At 47.5% G+C, this 19,297-nt stretch overlaps 2 protein-coding genes across 3 annotated transcripts in view; both read right to left on the bottom strand.

Annotated features, from left to right (window-relative positions):
* Positions 1-17,837, bottom strand: part of ZNF548 (zinc finger protein 548) — a 41,529-nt gene extending 23,692 nt beyond the window's left edge. Inside the window, exons 1-2 of one of the 2 annotated variants that reach the window (XM_010331903.3) lie at positions 17,795-17,837; positions 15,591-15,626 (exon numbers count right to left, since the gene is read on the bottom strand). The gene's annotated coding sequence lies outside the window, so the exon portion shown is untranslated. Of the gene's footprint in view, positions 1-10,442; positions 10,532-15,590; positions 15,627-17,794 lie in introns of those variants that run through there. The other variant, XM_074385850.1, reaches the window with a different exon arrangement.
* On the bottom strand, positions 245-17,878 carry ZNF547 (zinc finger protein 547). Its single transcript, XM_003944015.4, has 4 exons — positions 17,795-17,878; positions 15,591-15,626; positions 10,443-10,569; positions 245-3,894 (listed from the first exon to the last, which is right to left on the bottom strand). The coding sequence occupies exons 1-4, from the start codon at positions 17,807-17,809 to the stop codon at positions 2,837-2,839; spliced, it is 1,236 nt and encodes a 411-aa protein (XP_003944064.4). The 5' UTR covers positions 17,810-17,878; the 3' UTR covers positions 245-2,836.
* Between the last annotated feature and the right edge of the window lie 1,419 nt (positions 17,879-19,297).

The raw sequence follows: 19,297 nt of genomic DNA on the forward strand, positions 1-19,297 counted from the left end.
TTCTCTCTGGTTTGAATAGTTACTTGGTTTTGCTCTTTCCCACACTGACTACCTTCTTGGTGGCCATAGGTCTCAGACACATTTTCTGTTGTCTCTATATGATTCTGCCCTTGGTGGGAGGTGACTTTTAGGCTGGCTGGTGGCTTTCGCTTAGATGGACTAAAATCTAAGCTTGATCTAGCATTACGTTTGGACCCAGCACTCTAATTTTTTAAGGTCTTATATATAACAAATGATTGAATAATTTGTTTTTTGCTTATTAGCTTGCATTTTCTTATGCATCCAGTGAACCAGATTGAGTATTTTGCTTTCGGTATATTAGCTTGTTTTTTTTTTTTTTTTTTTTTTTTTTTGAGATGGAGTCTCACTCTGTTGCCCAGGCTGGAGTGCAGTGGTGTGATCTCGGCTCACTGCAACCTCTGCCTCCTGGGTTCAAGCAATTCTCCTGCCTCAGCCTCCCAAGTAGCTGGGACTACAGGTGTGTGCCACCACATCCAGCTAATTTTTGTATTTTTAGTAGAGATGGGGTTGTATCATGTTGGCCAAGATGGTCTTGATCTCTTGACCTCGTGATCCACCCATCTTGGCCTCTCAAAGTGCTGGGATTACAGGCAAGAGCCACCATGCCTGGCCTATGTGGCTGTATTACATGACACAAAACCTGGCTTACTCTAGAAAAATTAGATGCAATAACTTTGACAATAGTCAAAGGGAAAACCCAAATCAAGATCCCCAAGTCCCATAAAACAGGGGTCCCCACCAATCCCCAAGCCACAGACTGTACCAGTCCATGGCCTGTTAGGAACTAGGCCACACAGCGCCACACAGCAGGAGTGAGCATTTCACCTGATCCCCACCTCCTGAGCAGCGGCGGCACTAAACAGCATAGGAGTGCAAACCCTATTGTGAACTGTGCATGTGAGGGACCTAGGTGCACTCCTTAGTGAATATAACTAGTACCTGATGATCTGAGGTAGAATAGTTTCATTCCAAAACCATCCAGCCCCCTGCACCGCCATCCATGAAAAGATTGTCTCCCATAAAACCAGTCCCTGGTGCCGAAAAAGGCTGAGGACTGCTGCCATATAAGGTTACTTAGAATTCTGCGTAATTTTCAAAATGACACAACTCCCGACAGGTTCTGTGGCTTTGGCACCTAAGCTATTCTATTTGTTGCCTAGAACCCATTAAGAGGAATGGTCAATGGCAAGCACAGCCCATGATAGGAACACACCTGGAAAGCAGCAGTAAGAGCACAGTTGTTGGGATCAGAAAGCCTGGGTGGAGGGCAGGTCCACAAGGAAATTGCTGTATTTTGTGACCTTAAGTCCTTTAAAATTTATTCTTACCATGATGTATTCTCATACAAGATTATACACCACTAAATATGTACATAGACTGGGGGAGAAAATGATCAATGGATCAATCATTGATCAAGGATCAATGCAATGGTATTGCAACTGGATCAATGCAACGATCAAAATACACAATGCAATTGGTATTTTGCAAAGATTTCTATTGGTTTTATATCAAAGATGGCAGGCCATTTCCTGGTTGTAAACACTGGGAAAAATTAAAATGAAAAGGCTTATAGGATAGAATACAGAAAAAAGGGGTATTTACAGAATATTGTTATAAAAATGGGATAGGACAGTTCTCAAAACATCAGCAACAACAAAATCACCTAGAAACTTGTTAGAAATGTTACTTTCTATGAATTAGAATGAGGACAAATCACAATTTTTGTGGAATGTTAGGAATGTAAAATGGCGCAAGTTTTACGGAAAAGTGTCTCAGTTCATCAAAGAATTAAAATTAGAATTACCATATGATCCAGCAGTTCCACTTTTTTGGGTATACCCAATAAGAATTGAAAGCAGGATCTTGAAAAGATATTTGTGCCCTTATGCTTGTAGTAGTAATACTCACAATAGCAAAAGGTAGAAGCAACCTAAGTATCCATGAGTAGATGTCAGAAATAAAGGAAATGTGGTAGATGCAAGCAATGAAATATTGCTCTGCCTTAAGATTTCTGATACATGCTAAAACACAGATGAACATCGAGGATATTATCCTAAGTGAAAAAAATAATAAAAAGAAGAGCACTCTAAGGTTATTCTTCTATGAAGTACCAAGAATAGTCAGATTCATATGGACTTAAGAATAGAATGGTGGTCGCCAGGGACTGAAGGAATGTGGAAATGAGTTGTTATTTAATGGTTCTAGAGTTTCATTTTGTAAGACGAAGAGTCCAGGATATTCTCTGCACAACAATATGGATGTACTTCAAGTATTAAACAGGACATTACAATAGCTAAGATGGGAAATTTTATGTTGCATGTACTTTACCATTATTTTTTTAAAAACATATAAAACTAGTTCTCAGTGCTAAATCAGAGATTTCTGGGTGATGTTGTTCACCATCTTGGCTACATTCAAGGCGTCTGTAAGGCCTTTCTCCAGTGTGAACCACGTGGTGTCTACGTAGCAGCAAAAGGATGTCACACATTTGCCATACTTTCGCTAGTGTGGATATTCTGAAGCCCAATAAGTACAATTTTGCATGTTGAATCTTTCCACTTTATTGAAAAGACTCTTCTTCAGTATAAACTCTCCCATGTCCGAGACGAAAGTCAAATCAAAATAACATCCCAAGTTTCCTGAACACATATTTCTGCAGTGTGAATTCTCTGATACATAGTGATTGGAGAGCTGTGTCTATGTAATTACCCACACTCACGGCACTCTGTCTTTCTCCAGTGTGTATTGCCTGCTGTCCAGCCACAGTATGTTGGTGACTAAAGGCTTTCCCACATCCACTGCATTCATAAGGGCTTCATCCAGTGTGGACTTTCTGATGTCTGAGAAGTGTGGAATTATACCTAAAGAATTTCCCACATTCACTGCACTGCTTTGCTGCAGTGTGAATTGTCTGGTGACAAATGAGGTGGGATTTTGTAAGGAAGGCCTTCCCACATTCACTGCATTCATAAGGCCGTTCTCCAGTATGAACTCTTTGGTGTTGAATGAGTACAGATTTCAAGCTAAAGAATTTTCCACATTCACTGCACTCATAAGGCCTTTCTCCAGTGTGAACTCTCTGATGTCTACTGAGTGTAGACCTTTCCATAAAGAACTTCCCACATTCACTGCAACCGTAAGACCTTTTTCCTGTATGAATTCTGTAATGCCTAAAGAGGTTAGAGTTGCACTTAAAGAACTTCCCACATTCACTACAACCATAAGGCCTCTTTCCAGTGTGAACCCTCTGATGTGTAATGAGTGTGGAACTCCACATAAACAGTTTCCCACATTCACTGCACTCATAAGGCCTTTCTCCAGAGTGGATTGTCTGGTGACGAACAAGGTGAGACTTACAAAGAAAGGCTTTCCCACATTCACTGCACTCATAAGGCCTTTCTCCAGTGTGAGTCCTCTGATGTCTATTGAGTGTGGACCTTTCCGTAAACAATATTCCACATATGCTGCACTTATAAGGTCTTTCTCCAGTGTGGATTTTCTCATGGTCAGCAAGTTTATTTTTGTGGCTAAATGCTTTCCCACACTCACTGCACAAGAAGGTCTTCCCTGCTATGTAAACTCTGTGGTTCTTCACAAATGATGGTCTTCCTCCATCCCCTCTGCAAAGTTTCTCTCTAATCTGCTCCTTTTGGTGCTGGTGAAGATGTGCTGGACATGTGCACGGCCCCTGTTCAGGGTGTGTTCCATCATGCTCAGCCAGACGCAGAATATCCTTCAGAAGTGAGCTACATGTCTCACAGGGCTGGGTCTTTTGGGTAGATAGACAGGGCTTTGGAGCCATGACCTGTGATACTCCTACAGAAACACCTTGCTCTAAAGGTGCCTCCTCATTCTCTGCTCCATGGCAACAACCTGTAAGAATAAAAATGCTGGTGAAGTGCATGTTGACTGTGATGAGTGGAGGCAACTCCATCACAAATGTCTGTCAGACACCCCATGAAAATGATCATGGAACTGGTGACAGGCATGAACCTTGGTATTGTGGCAGGTCAGGTCTCACTAACAGCTGAGCAGGCAGGCCTCCATGACAATGGTTTCAGGATGGACTGAGTGGTTAAGTTGATTAAAAGCTGATAAAGCCAGTGCCCTCATGCACAGATTTTAGTAACCCCCGACATGGACACCAAGGAAGGAGAGATGTGCAAACTCAAGGCACAATTAGTGCCAGAAGACTATCTTGTTTATAGTGTTATTACTCAGCTATTTCCTTTATATAATCCTTTACATATAATCATATATTAGTTTACAGGATTAGTACCTGAACTATAACTTACTGCTTACATATATCTAGCTTATACGGTCATACTTAGTACTTATATCTAGCATACTTAGTTCCATATAATCTTTCTATATAGTCATATATATATATTATAGTCTATATAATCATATATATATTCTATATAATCATATAGGTATTGTAGTCGGAGCTGTACCAACACATTTAGTGATGATTTATATAATCTTTCCATATAACTATATAGTCGTTTGTAGTAAGAGGAATGCCTAGAGCAGTCACAGAATAGAACATGGGAAAACAGCCAGACCAGGACAAGAACCAAAGACCCAGGCGGTGGCATCCCTGCCTGAAAGGACATATGCTGTATAGCAGGCTTGGAGCAAGAGCCTCTACTACTGCGCACGGCACTGCCCCCTACTGCACACGGCCCACCTATCTTCCCAGGTGACATAATGGGGTGGCACCCTTGCTTGTGACTCACATGATTATGTATGCCCTATCACTCCTCCTTAAAAAGGAGTCATAGAATCTCGCATCCAGTTCCTGTGGAAAGTAGGCCTCAGGCCTGAGATCCTGCAAATAACCGAGGGAGAAGAACCCCTCTGGTGTGACCAGATCACAGCGCCTGTACACCCTGTCAGCCTTTTCTCGCTTCTGAACTAGCTCAAATCATCCTCCCACAAATATCTTAAGAGAAGAGCACAAGTCTGTCAGCTCCCACTGCATTGGCTTACAGTATCGTTCCATTAGAAATCCCTTGAAGTCTCCAGCTCCCAGATAAAAAGTGTTGCACACGACACCTGTTGCACACAGCCCACCTCCTTGCCTTGGTGACCTAATGGGGGTGGACTCCTTTTCTGTGCCCGACCCTCTACTACTGCGCCCGGCATGGCCCCCTACTGCTCACGGCCTACCTCTCTGCCCAGGTGACATAATGATGTGGTCCCCTTGCTTGTGACTCACATGATTATGTATGCCCTATCACTAAGCCTATAGACGATGACCTCACTTACGACCCTTCCCCCTGCTTGTACCTAATAAATACAGACGCTTCTGGACGTTCAGGGCCTTGCCTGTCTCCACTAATAGGTGGTGTGGCCCCTGGAGTCCAGCTGCTCTTCTCCAGTTCTTCAGTGTCCTGTCTCTTTACTTCTCAGATCCAGCGTCTCTGCACAGCATAAGGGACACCCCATGACCCAGTGGGGCCAACAGCCCTACACACAGGCTGGAGTGTAACGAAAGCCCACAAAGAGTTTTGCACAGGACTTTCCCGGCCCTTAAAGAATGACGAGAAATTCATGACCAAGGAATTCTTACAGGACCCGTTTAGGATTAAATAAGTTTTTTCGGGGGTCTGAAAAAACTCCCATAGCCTTCACGAACAAGTTTATTGGGGTTCTAAAGAAACTCCCCAAACCTCTGTGATTTAGAAGGAGACAAGATAAGGGTAATAACTCCAGCACCTGGACCCACTTAGATTAAGTAAGTTTACTGAGGCACCAGAGGAAAGTCTTCAGGACTCAGATCTTAGTTATAGAGAAGTTAATCACTTAGGTCTTTAGATGAAAGCACACTTAAATGTAGACAAATAGCTTAGAAGGTATGTAAGCTCTGGAAAAGTTTGTAATTTAGAGTTGGTCTGGCAATAATTTCCAGGCCTTCTCCTTGTAACAGGTTACAGAAATAAAAACTTTCTTTCTTCCCAGTTTATCTGCATCTCATTACTGGGCTGCGAGAATAAGCAACGCTACTTCCAGTTTAGTCTGGGAACAATATGGTTAGGCTTTGTGTTCCCACCCAGAGCTCATCCTGAATTGTTTTTTTTTTTTTTGAGACGGAGTTTCGCTCTTGTTACCCAGGCTGGAGTGCAATGGCGCAACCTCCGCCCCCTGGGTTCAGGGAATTCTCCTGCCTCAGCCTCCTGAGTAGCTGGGATTATAGGCACGCGCCACCATGCCCAGCTAATTTTTTGGTATTTTTAGTAGAGACGGGGTTTCACCATGTTGACCAGGATGGTCTTGATCTCTCAACCTCGTGATCCACCCGCCTCGGCCTCCGAAAGTGCTGGAACTACAGGTGTGAGCCACCGCGCCTGGCCCGCTCATCCTGAATTGTAATCCCCATAATTCCCATGTGTCAAGGGTGGGACCAGGTGGAAGGTAATCACAGGGCTGCTCCCCTGTGCTATTCTCATGACAGTGAGTTCTCCTGCGACCTGATGGTTTTATAAGCATCTTGCATTTCCCCTGCTTGCACTCACTCCATCTTGCTGTCCTGTGAAGAAGGTGCCTGCTTCTCCGTTGCCTTCTGCCGTGACTGTACATTTTCTGAGGCCTCCCCAGCCATGCAGAACTGTGTGTCTTTAAACCTCTTTCATTTATAAATTACCCAATCTTGGGTATTTCTTTGTTTTTTTTTTTTTGAGATGAAGTCTCACTCTGTCCCCTAGGCTGGAGTGCAGTAGCGTGATCTCGGCTCACTGCAACCTCCGCTTCCTGGGTTCAAGCAGTTCTCCTGCCTCAGCCTCCTGAGTAGCTGGGATTACAGGTATGAGCCACTATGCCCGGCTAATTTTTTGTTGTTATTTTTGGTAGAGACAGGGTTTCGCCATGTTGTCCAGGCTGGCCTCAAACTCCTGACCTCATGTGATATGCCCACCTCAGCCTCACAAAGTGCTAGGATTATAGGTGTGAGCCACCAAGCCCGGCCAAGTCTCAGGTGTTTCTTTTTTTGAGACAGAGTTTTGCTCTGCCACCCAGGGTGGGATGCAGTGGTACAATCTCAGCTCACTGAAACCTCCATTTCCTGGATTTGAGTGATTCTCCTGCCTCAGCCTCCCAAGTAGCTGGGATTACAGGCACCTGCCACCACGCCCAGCTAATTTTTGTGTTTTTAGGAGAGATGAGGTTGCACCATGTTGGGCAGGCTGGTCTTGAACTCCTGACTTTAGGTGATCTGTGCCCAGCTGGAGTATTTCTTAATAGCAGTGTAAGAATGGACAAATACAGTAAACTGGAACTGAGGTAGTGGGATACTGCTCTAAGGATATCCCAAAATGTGGCAGTGACTTTGGAACTGGGTAACAGGCAGAGGGTGGAACAGTTTGGAGGGCTCAGAAGAAGACAGGAAATGTGGGGAAGTTTGGAACTTCCTAGAGACTTGATGGATAGCTTTGATCAGAATGCTGACTTAGTGATATGGGGAGTGAAGTCCAGGCTGTGGTGGTCTCAGAGGGAGATGAGGAACTTGCTGGGAACTGCAGTAAAGGTGACTCTTGCTATGCTTTAGCAAAGAGACTGGCAGCATGTTGCCCCTGTCCTGGATATCTGTGGAACTTTGAACTTGAGAAAGATGATTTAGGGCATCTGGCAGAAGAAATGTCTAAGTGGCAAAGTGTTCAAGAGGAAGAAGAGCATAAAATTCTGGAAAATTTGCAGGCTGACTATGCAATAGAAAAGAAGAACCCATTTTCTAAGGAGAAATTCAAGATTACTGCAGAAATTTGCTTAAGTTACAAGGAGCCAAATGTTAATCACCAACACGATGGGGAAAATACCTCCAGGGCCTGTCAGAAACCTTCCTGGCAGCCCCTCCCATCACAGGCTCAGAGGCTTAGGAGGGAAAAATGGTTTTGTGGGCTCAGCCCAGGGACCCCTGGCTCAGTATAGCCTCAGGACATGGAGCCCTGCATCCCAGCTGCTGGCTCTGGGTCCCCCTGCTCTGTGCAGCCTCTGGACATGGTACCCTGCATCCCAGCTGCTTCAGCTCCAGCCATGGCTAAAAGGGGCAAGATACAGCTTCAGCCATTGCTTCAGAGGGTGTAACGCCAAAGTCTTGGCGGCTTACACATGGTGTTGGGTCTGTGGGGGCATAGAAGTCAAGAATTAAAGTTTGGGAAGGAACCTCTACCTATATTTCAGAGGCTGTATGGAAATGCCTGATGTCCAGGAAGAGATTTGCTTCAGGGGTGGAACTCATGGAGAGTCTCTGCTAGGGCACTGCAGGAAGGGAAATCTGGAGTTGGAGCCCCCACACAGAGTCCCTACTGTGGCAATGCCTAGTGGAGCTGTGAGAAGAGGGCCACTGTCCTCCAGTTCCCGGAATAGTAGATCCAGCAAGAGCTTACACTGTATGCCTGAAAAAGCTGGAGACACTCAAAGCCAGCCCATGAAAGCAGCTGAGAGGGGGTCTGTACCCCCTCTCAAAGCAAAGCCACAGGGGCAGAACTGCCCAAGACTACAGAGCCCACCTATTGCATCAATGTGCCCTGGATGTGAAACATGGAGTCAAAGGATACAAAGGATATCATTTCAGAGCATTAAGATTTAATGACTGCCTCGCTGGGTTTCGGACTTGCATGGGGCCTGTAGGCTTTGTTTTGGTCAATTTCTCCCATTAGCAAGGGCTACATTTACCCAATGCCTGTATCCCCATTATATCTTGGAAGTAACTCACTTGCTTTTGATTTTACAGGCTCATAGGCGTAAGGAACTTGCCTTGTCTCAGATCAGACTGTGGACCTGGACTTTTGGGTTAATGCTGGAATGAATTAAGACATTGGGAGACTGTTGGGAAGGTATGATTGGTTTTGAAATGTGAAAGGGACATAAAATTTGGGATGGGCCAGGGTGGAATAATATGGTTAGGCTTTGTATCCCCACCCAAATCCCATCTTGAATTGTAATCCCCATAATCCCCACGTGTCAAGGGTGGGACAAGGTAGACATTATTGAATTATGGGAACAGTTTTCCCCATACTGCTCTCATGATACTGAGCAAATTCTCATGAAATCTGTTGGTCTTACATGTCTGGCATTTTCCCAGCTTGGACTCATTCGTCTTGCCACCCTGTGAAGAAGGGCATCTTGCCTGCTTCTCCTTTGCCTTCTGCCATGATCGTAACTTTCCTGAGGCCTCCCCAGCAATGTGGAACTGTGAGTCAATTAAACGTTTCTGCTTTAGAAATTAACCAGTTTTGGGTATTTCCTAATAGCAGAGTGAGAATGAAATAATACAAACACTAAAGCCAATGAGAAGAGGCCTGCTGTGCAGAGTTGGGCCTGGCAAATACCCATGTTGGGAGAGCCCTGATGATGGGTAAGAACACAAGAGAGGGGTACTGTGCAGAGAGGAGAAGGAGAGTGTCCAAGTTACGTCTCTGCAAATGGCTTTCCACAGGCCATGGCTGCTGGTGACTAGTGAGCAGTGTGTAGAAGGCTGTGTCTAAACCCAGAGAGATCTGATTGTGACAAAGGAGCTGGTGTTCAAGGACTACTGACAAATACATGCAGACATCACAACACCTTAGGTACAGTCATGCACTGGAGGGCAACGCAAAGGGAGCAGTCGAGGAGAATGGGTAACAGGTGGAAGCCAGGGATTAGAAGTCAGAGTAGAAATGACAATGGGGGAAGGAAAAGAAGAGTGAGTTGTGGCAACTGGTCTTGAACTAAACAACTGGGGTAAACAAGACAGGTTCCTAGTGTGATATGACTCCAGCTGTGACATCATACCGTTTTCCAACTCCAAGGAACAAGGATCATGTTCCTCTGAGCTGCTACAGCCCTTCAGGGAGTAATATCCACCCTCTTGGGTGCCCAGGGCCCTGGCTATTGCTTAAGGTGACAATCTGTGGAACCTGGAAGAGACCAGTCCTAGGGGAAAGACACAGAAAGAGATGAGACAGCACACGCCCAGAGAGATTGACCCAATGATAATACACATTCTACAATAATCAGAACTCCACAGAAGATTTCTACATCCTGCACAATCAAGCCAGTGGTTCAGCAAATTAGGTCAGGTCAATGCCTGAAATTCCAAGAACAAGGCGGCACCAAGAAATACAAGCAAGAGCAAGGAACGACGGAGCACAGAGGTCCCATCCATTGGACCAGAACACAGAGCCGGTGGGTCTCTACATCAGATTCAACATTTCTGGATCCTGAGCCCTTTCTTGCAAGCCTCAGAGCAACAGGGGATGGGGCTGCTAGGAAAACGGGAGCACAGAGCACACAGCCCAGTCCTGACTCTCACAGAATACATGACATGAAACAAGGAAAAGCAGCAGCACCCATGGTCTCACTGTAGGAAACGCAGAGCTGCCTTTGGGTAAAAAGGGATAACACAACCCAACCTGGACGCTGGGCAAGTGTGAGGGCCTTACCTAGTGAGGACAAAAGGGCCAAATTCTCCAGCATCACATCACGGTACAGCAATCTCTGAGCCTCATCAAGGTGCCCCCACTCCTCCTGGGAGAAATATATGGCCACGTCCTCAAAGACCACACGGTCCTGCCAAATTGGGAAAGATGAATACGTGAGCAGCATCTTTTCAAGCTGTATTTACTTAAGTTCTCAATTTTCTACTTATATTTACCATCCATTAAACACAGGGTCAAACTAACAGCAAAATGTGTTTCCATCTCCCCTACCATCCTGGGCACATATTCTGAACCACCTCCATCCCTAACTTCCTCAAACCAAGCCAGTATTTCCCGCGATCTAAATCAACTTGGGGGCAGGTACTATACAACTAGGGACAGTCCCAGTAGCCCAGGTATCCTGGAATTACTTAAACTAGCCAAACTATCCTGTCACCCAGCCCTGCCTTGTTTCCCATGGAAACCCCAATAGCATCTGTGGGCTAAACTAAACTTTCCCCTCACTCCAGTTTTCCTCCTGACCAAATCTGGCCCTTCACCATGTGGCCCTGTGTTATGTGGTGTGCACCCTCCTTAGGGAAATGTAAGGAATAAATATCTTCTTTCATTAATTCCAAGTTTTCTAAGGGGTTCTGGAAAGAAAAAAAGAAAAAAGAAAAAAAAAAAAGGAAAGTATCTTCTTTCAGTGTCATTGGCCTGTCCCTGGGATCACTCACTCACATTCATAAATGAAAACCCCATGGGGGCCACGCTTGATGGCTCGTGCCTGAAATCCCAGCACTTTGGGAGGCCATGGCAGGCGGATCACCTGAGGTCAGTAGTTCAAGACCAGCCTGGCCAACACAGTGAAACCCATCTCTGGATTTCTAAAAATACAAAAATTAGGCTGGGCATGGTGGCTCATGCCTGTAATCTCAGCACTCTGGGAGACTAAGAGGGGCAGACCACCTCAGGTCAGGAGTTCAAGACCAGTCTCACCAACATGAAGAAACTCCGTTCCTACTAAAAATAAAAAATCAGCCAGGCGTGGTGATGCATGCCTGTAATCCTAGCTACTCGGGAGGATGAGGCAGGAGAATCACTTGAACCCAGGAGGCGAAGGTTGCCATGAGCTGAGAACACGCCATTATACTCCAGCCTGGGCAACAAGAGCAAAACTCTATCTGAAAAAAAAAAAAAAAAAAAAAAGGCCCGGTGCAGTGGCTCACGCCTATCACCTATAATCCCAACAGTTTGGGTAGCCATCCTGGCCAGCTTGGTGAAACCCCATCTCTACTAAAAATTAGCTGGGAATGGTGGTTCATGCCTGTAATCCTAGCTACTCAGGAGGCTGAGGCAGGAGAATAGTTTGAACCAGGGAGTCAAAGGTTGCAATGAGCCAAGATCGCGCCACTGCACTCCAGCCTGGCAACAGAGCAAGACTCTGTCTCCAAATAAAAAAATACAAAAATTAGGCTGGGCACAGTGGCTCACGCCGGTAATCCCAACACTTTGGGACGCCGAGGTGGGTGGATCAGGAGGTCAAGAGATTGAGATCATCCTGGCCAACATGGTGAAACCCGGTCTCTACTAAAAATACAAAAATTAGCTGGGTGTGGTGGCGCCCACCTGCAGTTCCAGATACTCCGGAGGCTGAGGCAGGAAAATCGCTTGAACTTTGGAGTTGGAGGTTGCTGTGAGCTGAGATTGCACCACTGCACTCCAGCCTGGTGACAGAGTAAGTCTCCATCTCTCAAAAAAAAAAAAAAAAAAAAAAAACCCTGTGTCTACTAAAAATACAAAAAACTGCCGGGCGCGGTGGCTCAAGCCTGTAATCCCAGCACTTTGGGAGGCTGAGGCGGGTGGATCATGAGGTCGAGAGATCGAGACCATCCTGGTCAACATGGTGAAACCCCGTCTCTACTAAAAATACAAAAAAATTAGCTGGGCATGGTGGCGCGTGCCTGTAATCCCAGCTACTCAGGAGGCTGAGGCAGGAGAATTGCCTGAACCCGGGAGGCGGAGGTTGCGGTGAGCCGAGATCATGCCATTGCACTCCAGCCTGGGTAACAAGAGTGAAACTCTGTCTCAAAAAAAAAAAAAAAAATACAAAAAACTAGCTGGGCGTGGTGGCGCATGCCTGTAATCCCAGCTACTCAGGAGGCTGAGGCAGGAGAATTGCCTGAGCCCAGGAGGCGGAGGTTGCGGTGAGCCGAGAACGCGCCATTGCACTCCAGCCTGGGCGACAGAGCAAGACTCAGTCAAAAAAAGAAAAAAAAAACACCCTAAAGCGTATAATCACTGCTATATTTCTCTCTCTCCAGGATCTCATCGCTCTCCCCGACACCTCCTTTCCTTGCTCAGTCTGCACACGCTCCCAATGTGGAAGAGACACCACATCCAGATGGCATGAATGACTTTTCTTTCCACATTTCCATTGGCCACTGTGTCCAGCACACAGAGAAAACAGGTGAAGGACAAGGCAGAAAAGCACCCCCTAGGATGTGGGCCTCCCATGGGGATATCCATCGTCACCTGCCAGCTGGTTTCCATGGAGTCACTCAGATCTTGCCTCCCAAGACAACCAAACTGCCTCATCCCCCTCCCTTAAGCTACCAGGGCCAGGGCCTGGGGCCATCCATTCACACTCCTCCTGCCTGCATATCACTCTTTAGATAGCACTCCAATCACATCTCTCACACCTACCCTCCTGTAAATTCCACAGAAACCTCCCAGCCCACACCATAGGCATTTCTTTCACCTCCGAACAGGCCACTCTGCACATGGAAACCAGCTGGTGGACGGCAAATACACTCCGCATCCAATTCACTCCCAGTCCTGCCCCACAACACTAAAGTCCCCTAGCACCAGGGGCAGCCCAAAGCCCTGCTTTGAAGGTTTCCCCACATGGCCCTGTTTCTCACTTTACTGTCGGCTGCCCAAACCATGTGAGGACTTCACATACTCTCAGCTGTCTCCTGCCTCATGACACACTCTGTCCCAGGCTTTCCCAAACTACGGCCGGTGGGCTGCATGCGGCTCCCTGAGGCCATTTACCCGGCCCCCCGCCGCACTTCCGGAAGGGGCACCTCTTTCATTGGTGGTCAGTGAGAGGAGCACAGTATGTGGCGGCCCTCCAATGGTCTGAGGGACAGTGAACTGGCCCCCTGTGTAAAAAGTTTGGGGACGCCTGCTCTGTCCCATGAGCAGTCAGGAAAATCGCTCTCCACCAAAACCTCATTCCAAGCCCAGCTGCCCTGATCTCCACACCTCCACTCCCGATATGGTTTGGCTCTGTGTCCCCACCCAAATCTCAGGTTGAACTGTAATCCCCATGTGTCAGGGGAGGGACCTGGTGTTAGGTGACTGGATCATGAGGGCGTATTTTCCCCTTGCCTTTCTCATGATAGTAAGTTCTCACGAGATCTGGTTGTTTAAAAGCGTGTGGCTTTTCCCCCTTCATTCTCTCCCTCTCTCCTGCTCCACCATGTGCCTTGCTTCTCCTTCACCTTCCGCCAGAAGCTTCCCAGTTATGCTTCCTGTTAAGCAGGAAGAACCATCGGCAGTGCGTGGTGACTCAAGCCTGTAATTTCAGCACTTTGGGAGGCCAATGTGGGTGGATCACAGGGTCAAATCATGACCATTCTGGACAACAAGGTGAAACCTTGTCTCTACCAAAAATACAAAAATTAGCTGGGCATGGTGGCGTGTGCCTGTAGTCCCAGCTTCTCAGGACACTGAGGCAGGAGAATCACTTGAATCCGGGAGGCGGAGGTTTCAGTGAGCCAAGATCGTGCCACTGCACTCCAGCACGGGCGACAGAGAGAGACTGTGTCTCAAAAAAAAAAAAAAAGAAAGAAAGAAAGAAAGAAAAAAGAACTGTGAGTCAATTACACCTTTTTTCTTCATCAATTACCCTGTCTCAGGTAGTTCTTTATAGCAATATGAAAAAGGACTAATACAATTCCCATCCTCACCCCACCCCAGCTGATGCTTAGCAACTCTCCAACCTGAACCCAGTATCGCCCTCAGCAACCCTATCATGTCCTCTCCTTCCAAAGCCTTTCTTTCTCCTGTACCCACTGTCTTACACACTCTCATCCCCACTAACGCTCCATTCCCTCATTAGTCTAGTGATTTCTCCCTCACCACACAGGTACCCAGTAAGAGACCTAGTTCTCACGCCCCATTCCAATTCTCTATCTTCAAACAGCACTGCCACCATAACCTAGAGATGCTGCCACCTAAACTGAATCCATGGCTTCACTGTGGTCCATAGATAGCCACCATGGTATGGACATCTCCAACCTGAACTCCTCCACCAGGAGTCTCTGAGACATCTATGACCTGAACAAACACTGAATCCTCATACTCACTCGGAAAATTCCTTATACTGCTGACTTCCCCCATCTTAGCTGATGGAGCATCTATGTTTCCAAACAAAACCATGGGGCCACTCCTGATTCCCTTCCATCCCACCTCCCCACTCTACACCATAAAATACGAGCAGCTCTAGTTCAAAACACATCCTGAAGCCATGGCTACTCCTGATAAGCCGCCAGCAACATCCACTTAGACTGCCGCAAGAACATCCTCTCAGAGCTCTCTGCCGTTACCCTCAATTCCACAGTCTGTCCTCCGCTCAGAAGCCAAAGAGAGTCCCTTAAACTAGGGTCCTGCCACTGCCCTCTTCTTCAAATCTTCCCCATCTACCTCCTTTCTTAGATTAGAGACCCAGGACCTAGGCTGTCATTCCAGGACTGACGTTTCGTGTGTCTCTGGCCACCACCCACTCTGCTCCCTATTCCTACCAGATATAACAGACACTTGCAGTTATCTAAAAATCCAGTTCGGTCTCTCCTCCAAGCATTGAAACATTCTTAATCCTGTGCTCACGACACTCTGACAGAGGTTACCATGTGAATTGTCAAAAATGGGAACCACTCCACATAATTCAGGGCCATCCAGGTAAGATGTCACAATAAACTTAAACAAACAAAAACCCAGGACCTAATTCAAGCTATTGGAACTCGTGGAACCACCCACGTTTCAGACATGAGAGGGAGGAAGAGAGAAAAAGTATCTCGGGACACCACTTTTCTTTATATGGAGGTGCCAAGACCATCAACGAGATAATTATAGTAGGAGAAAGGTAGAAAACACTCTACTCACCTGTGCGGGGTTCATTTCTGCCATCGCCAAGAGGTCCTGAGGGAAGAGGGTAACCATGAGAAATGGATAACCATGGGAAGACCCTACAGGCAGAGCTGGACCACCATCTCTTCTTCGTTACTCTAAAGCAAACTGATGTCAAGTTGACTGTATAAACTCAGCTCCTCAGACTTCGGTGTTGCCTCTTAGCAGCACTGTGGCACTAGAAAAGAACTGAACCTGCTGGAGCTTCAGTGTTCTCATCTATAAATAGGTCTGATGTTATAAGGATGACTCCCACCTCACAGGACTCTTAGGTGTCAAACACTAGTAAATCATAATATATCAGGTATTACTGTTCTTGCATTAATGGTTTACAATGTTTTCAGTGTAAATGATGTAGCAGAATTTCAACAACTGGGGTGTACATTTTTATCTTTTAAAATTTTAGAGGATGTGATACCAAAATTTTCCATGGTATGTTAATTATAGGCAAATTTGGGTCAAACCAATTATGAAGTGTTGGCAGGAATTTAACTCAATGAATTGCTTCGCTTCTAACTGCCTACCTCTATGTACCCATTTAGAAGGACACCAGTTAGTGTTTATACCAGTAAGTGTTTATATACATATACTTTTTAAATTGAGACAGAGTCTCGCTCTGTCACCAGGCTGGAATGCAGTGGTGCAATCTCAGTTCACTGCAACCTCCACCTCCCGGGTTCAAGCAATTCTCTGCCTCAGCCTCCTGAGTAGCTGGGATTACAGGCACCCACCACCACACCCGGCTAATTTTTTTTTTTTTTGTAGTAGAGATGGGGTTTCACCATCTTGGCCCGGCTGGTCTTGAACTCCTGACCTCGTGATCCACCTGCCTTGGCCTCCCAAAGTACTGACATTACAGGTGTGAGCCACCTCGAGAGGGCGTGTTTCATACATTCTTAATGCGTTGTAGGGAAGGGCTGAGCAGGCAGGTCAGCTACAGGTCCTCTCTGCAACTAGGCCTACCTGTTACGTCAGGCTCTGAGGGGAGCTTGCTGGGAGACCTTGACTGGGGCAGTAGATCATCCAACCTTGCCTTGACATGTGGAGAAGGGGAAAAAGCAGAGCCCTAGTTTAGAACTAGCTAAACTAGCTGCTCTACTAGCCAGGATAACTTTTCTCTTGTCGCACAAAGAGTGGCCCTGAGGGTCAGCCAAGCCTGTAGGTGCAGAATATAAACCATCTCAAACCTCAGTCTGCATCCTAAGCCCATTCCTTACCCAATCCATGCCCCCCTTTTTCTAGGCAGAGGACAAAATCCTTCCCATGGCAGGTCTGCACCTTTCTAAAGTAAATGTTCGGCTTGTTAACCGCCTATGGTCTGAACCCCAAGTATTAACTCTCTCCTCCCTCACCACATAGCTCACAGGCAATTAACCTTTCGATTACCCTACCGAATTGGACCCTCAGGCCCTGGTCTAATCTACACCCTCTATTCTTTTGAAGAATCTACACCGGAACTCTTCTGTAGACTCCAGACCTTTCTGTCACTCTACCAACGTGACATCTCAACTTGAGACGCCTGAGAATCACACTGGCCAAACTCCAACCCATGATCATCCCCATGAAACCTACTCCTCATGCTGCTGACTTCCCCAACTTCATTCTTTCAGATGTTCAGGCAAAAAAGAAAAAAACATGGCCCATCAGTCCCTATTTCTGCTCACAGACATATCTGATACAGCAAGAAAACCTGCTGGATCTGTCTTTCAGGTCTATCCAGAATCCCATCACATCGCCCCTCTCTTACCACGGCTCTGGTCCGGCCTCTGGGATCCGCCACAGTGTGGCCTCTTCTCCGTCTCTCTGTGTCAATTCCCCATCCTGCTTGTTCTAACTTCAGATTTCCAATTCTTGACCTGCCCCTCCCATTGGCCCTCCCTTGACAACCTTCCACGGTTACCGGCTGCTCAGGTTACCATGCCAAGCGAGAATTCACAAAACCCTCTTTCTCCCGCAGAAACAACACACACTCCGGGCTTCCCGACGCGGCCCACTCGGCAGCGCCTCCATGCCCTGAACTGGAGGTCCCCGATGGGAGCTCTGAGGCTGCATCAAACCAGCTGATACGGGGACCCCACACGGGAACGCCCCTCTCTTCGGGACAAGGGGCCGGACCTGCAGGGCCCCTTCTGGGTGCTTCGGCACTGGGAGGAGGGGCGGGGGTGAGACGGGACACCCACCTCAGTCAGGTTCATCGGCGCCGTCTCCGCCAGCCCAGCCAGGGAAGAGCCGCGCGGGGGCGACAAAGGCAAGACAAGGACACCGCTGTCCCCAGCGCTTGTCCGTAGAGCCTCTGCCCCTGTCAGCTGTGCCTCTGTCCCTCCCGCGCAAAGGCGGGAGGGATCCAGGTGGGATCCAGGCCGCTTCCAGCACTTTTCCGGCCCGTCACTTCGACGACTGCCAAACGGGAGCTGGTGGAAACACCAGAAAGAACCAAACCAACCACCGCCGGGAGGTCGCCGGAAGTTTTGCCCGCCGACGATACGCACGCACGCACGCACGCACGCACGCACGCACGCACGCACGCGTTCCTTCCTGCGCCTTCGCGGGTTCAGTCGCGCCGCAGTGTCTTCTGGGTCGACGCCGCTTTCGGAGTTGCTTTAGATCGTTGGTCAGCCCTTACGCGGTGGGTAGGGCCGGGCGCGGTGGCTGACGCCTGTCATCCCAGCACTTTGGGAGGCCGAGGCGGGTGGATCACGAGGTCAAGAGATCGAGACCATCCTGGTCAACATGGTGAAACCCCGTCTCTACTAAAAATACAAAAAACTAGCTGGGCATGGTGGCGCGTGCCTGTAATCCCAGCTACTCAGGAGGCTGAGGCAGGAGAATTGCCTGAACCCAGGAGGCGGAGGTTGCGGTGAGCCGAGATCGCGCCATTGCACTCCAGCCTGGGTAACGAGCGAAACTCCGTCTCAAAAAAAACCCCACAAAAGTCAAAGCTGAACTGTGTGTGTATTTGAAAAGCAACAATATGGCTGACAGGCACGTGTAGAGACAGAGTGCCTTTATGATATGGTGTGTGCCTTTGGAGGTGTAGCCATTGGAAGCTTGCTGTGCTTTACAATCCGAAATAATAGGTTCCTCACATTTCTGTGAGGGTCCTATATCTTGCTTCAAGAAAATCTGGTTACGTCGCCTTTTAGAGTAAGCCAAGTCCCGTGCAGTCTTCAGAGTGCCGCGCTCCGTTTACCAGCTCCCTTGACGGTGCCACTGAGCCCTTATCCACTGTTTTGTTTGTTTGTTTGTTTGTTTTTTTTTTTGTTTTGAGACGGAGTTTCGCTCTTGTTACCCAGGCTGGAGTGCAATGGCGCGATCTCGGCTCACCACAACCTCCGCCTCCCGGGTTCAGGCAATTCTCCTGTCTCAGCCTCCTGAGTAGCTGGGATTACAGGCACGCGCCACCATGCCCAGCTAATTTGTGTGTGTGTGTGTGTGTGTGTGTGTGTGTGTGTGTGTGTGTGTATTTTAGTAGATACGGGGTTTCACCATGTTGACCAGGATGGTCTCGATCTCTTCACCTCGTGATCCACCCGCCTCGGCCTCCCAAAGTGCTGGGATTACAGGCGTGAGCCACCGCGCCCGGCCTCGACTTTTGTTTTTTAAGCTTCAATCTGGTTGGTCCAAAAGAAGAAAGAAAGACTGCAAGGCCGGGAATTCGCACAAATGATGACATGAGCTATTGA

The sequence above is a fragment of the Saimiri boliviensis genome, chromosome 14, assembly GCF_048565385.1.
Source record: "Saimiri boliviensis isolate mSaiBol1 chromosome 14, mSaiBol1.pri, whole genome shotgun sequence".
Taxonomy (NCBI): domain Eukaryota; kingdom Metazoa; phylum Chordata; class Mammalia; order Primates; family Cebidae; genus Saimiri; species Saimiri boliviensis.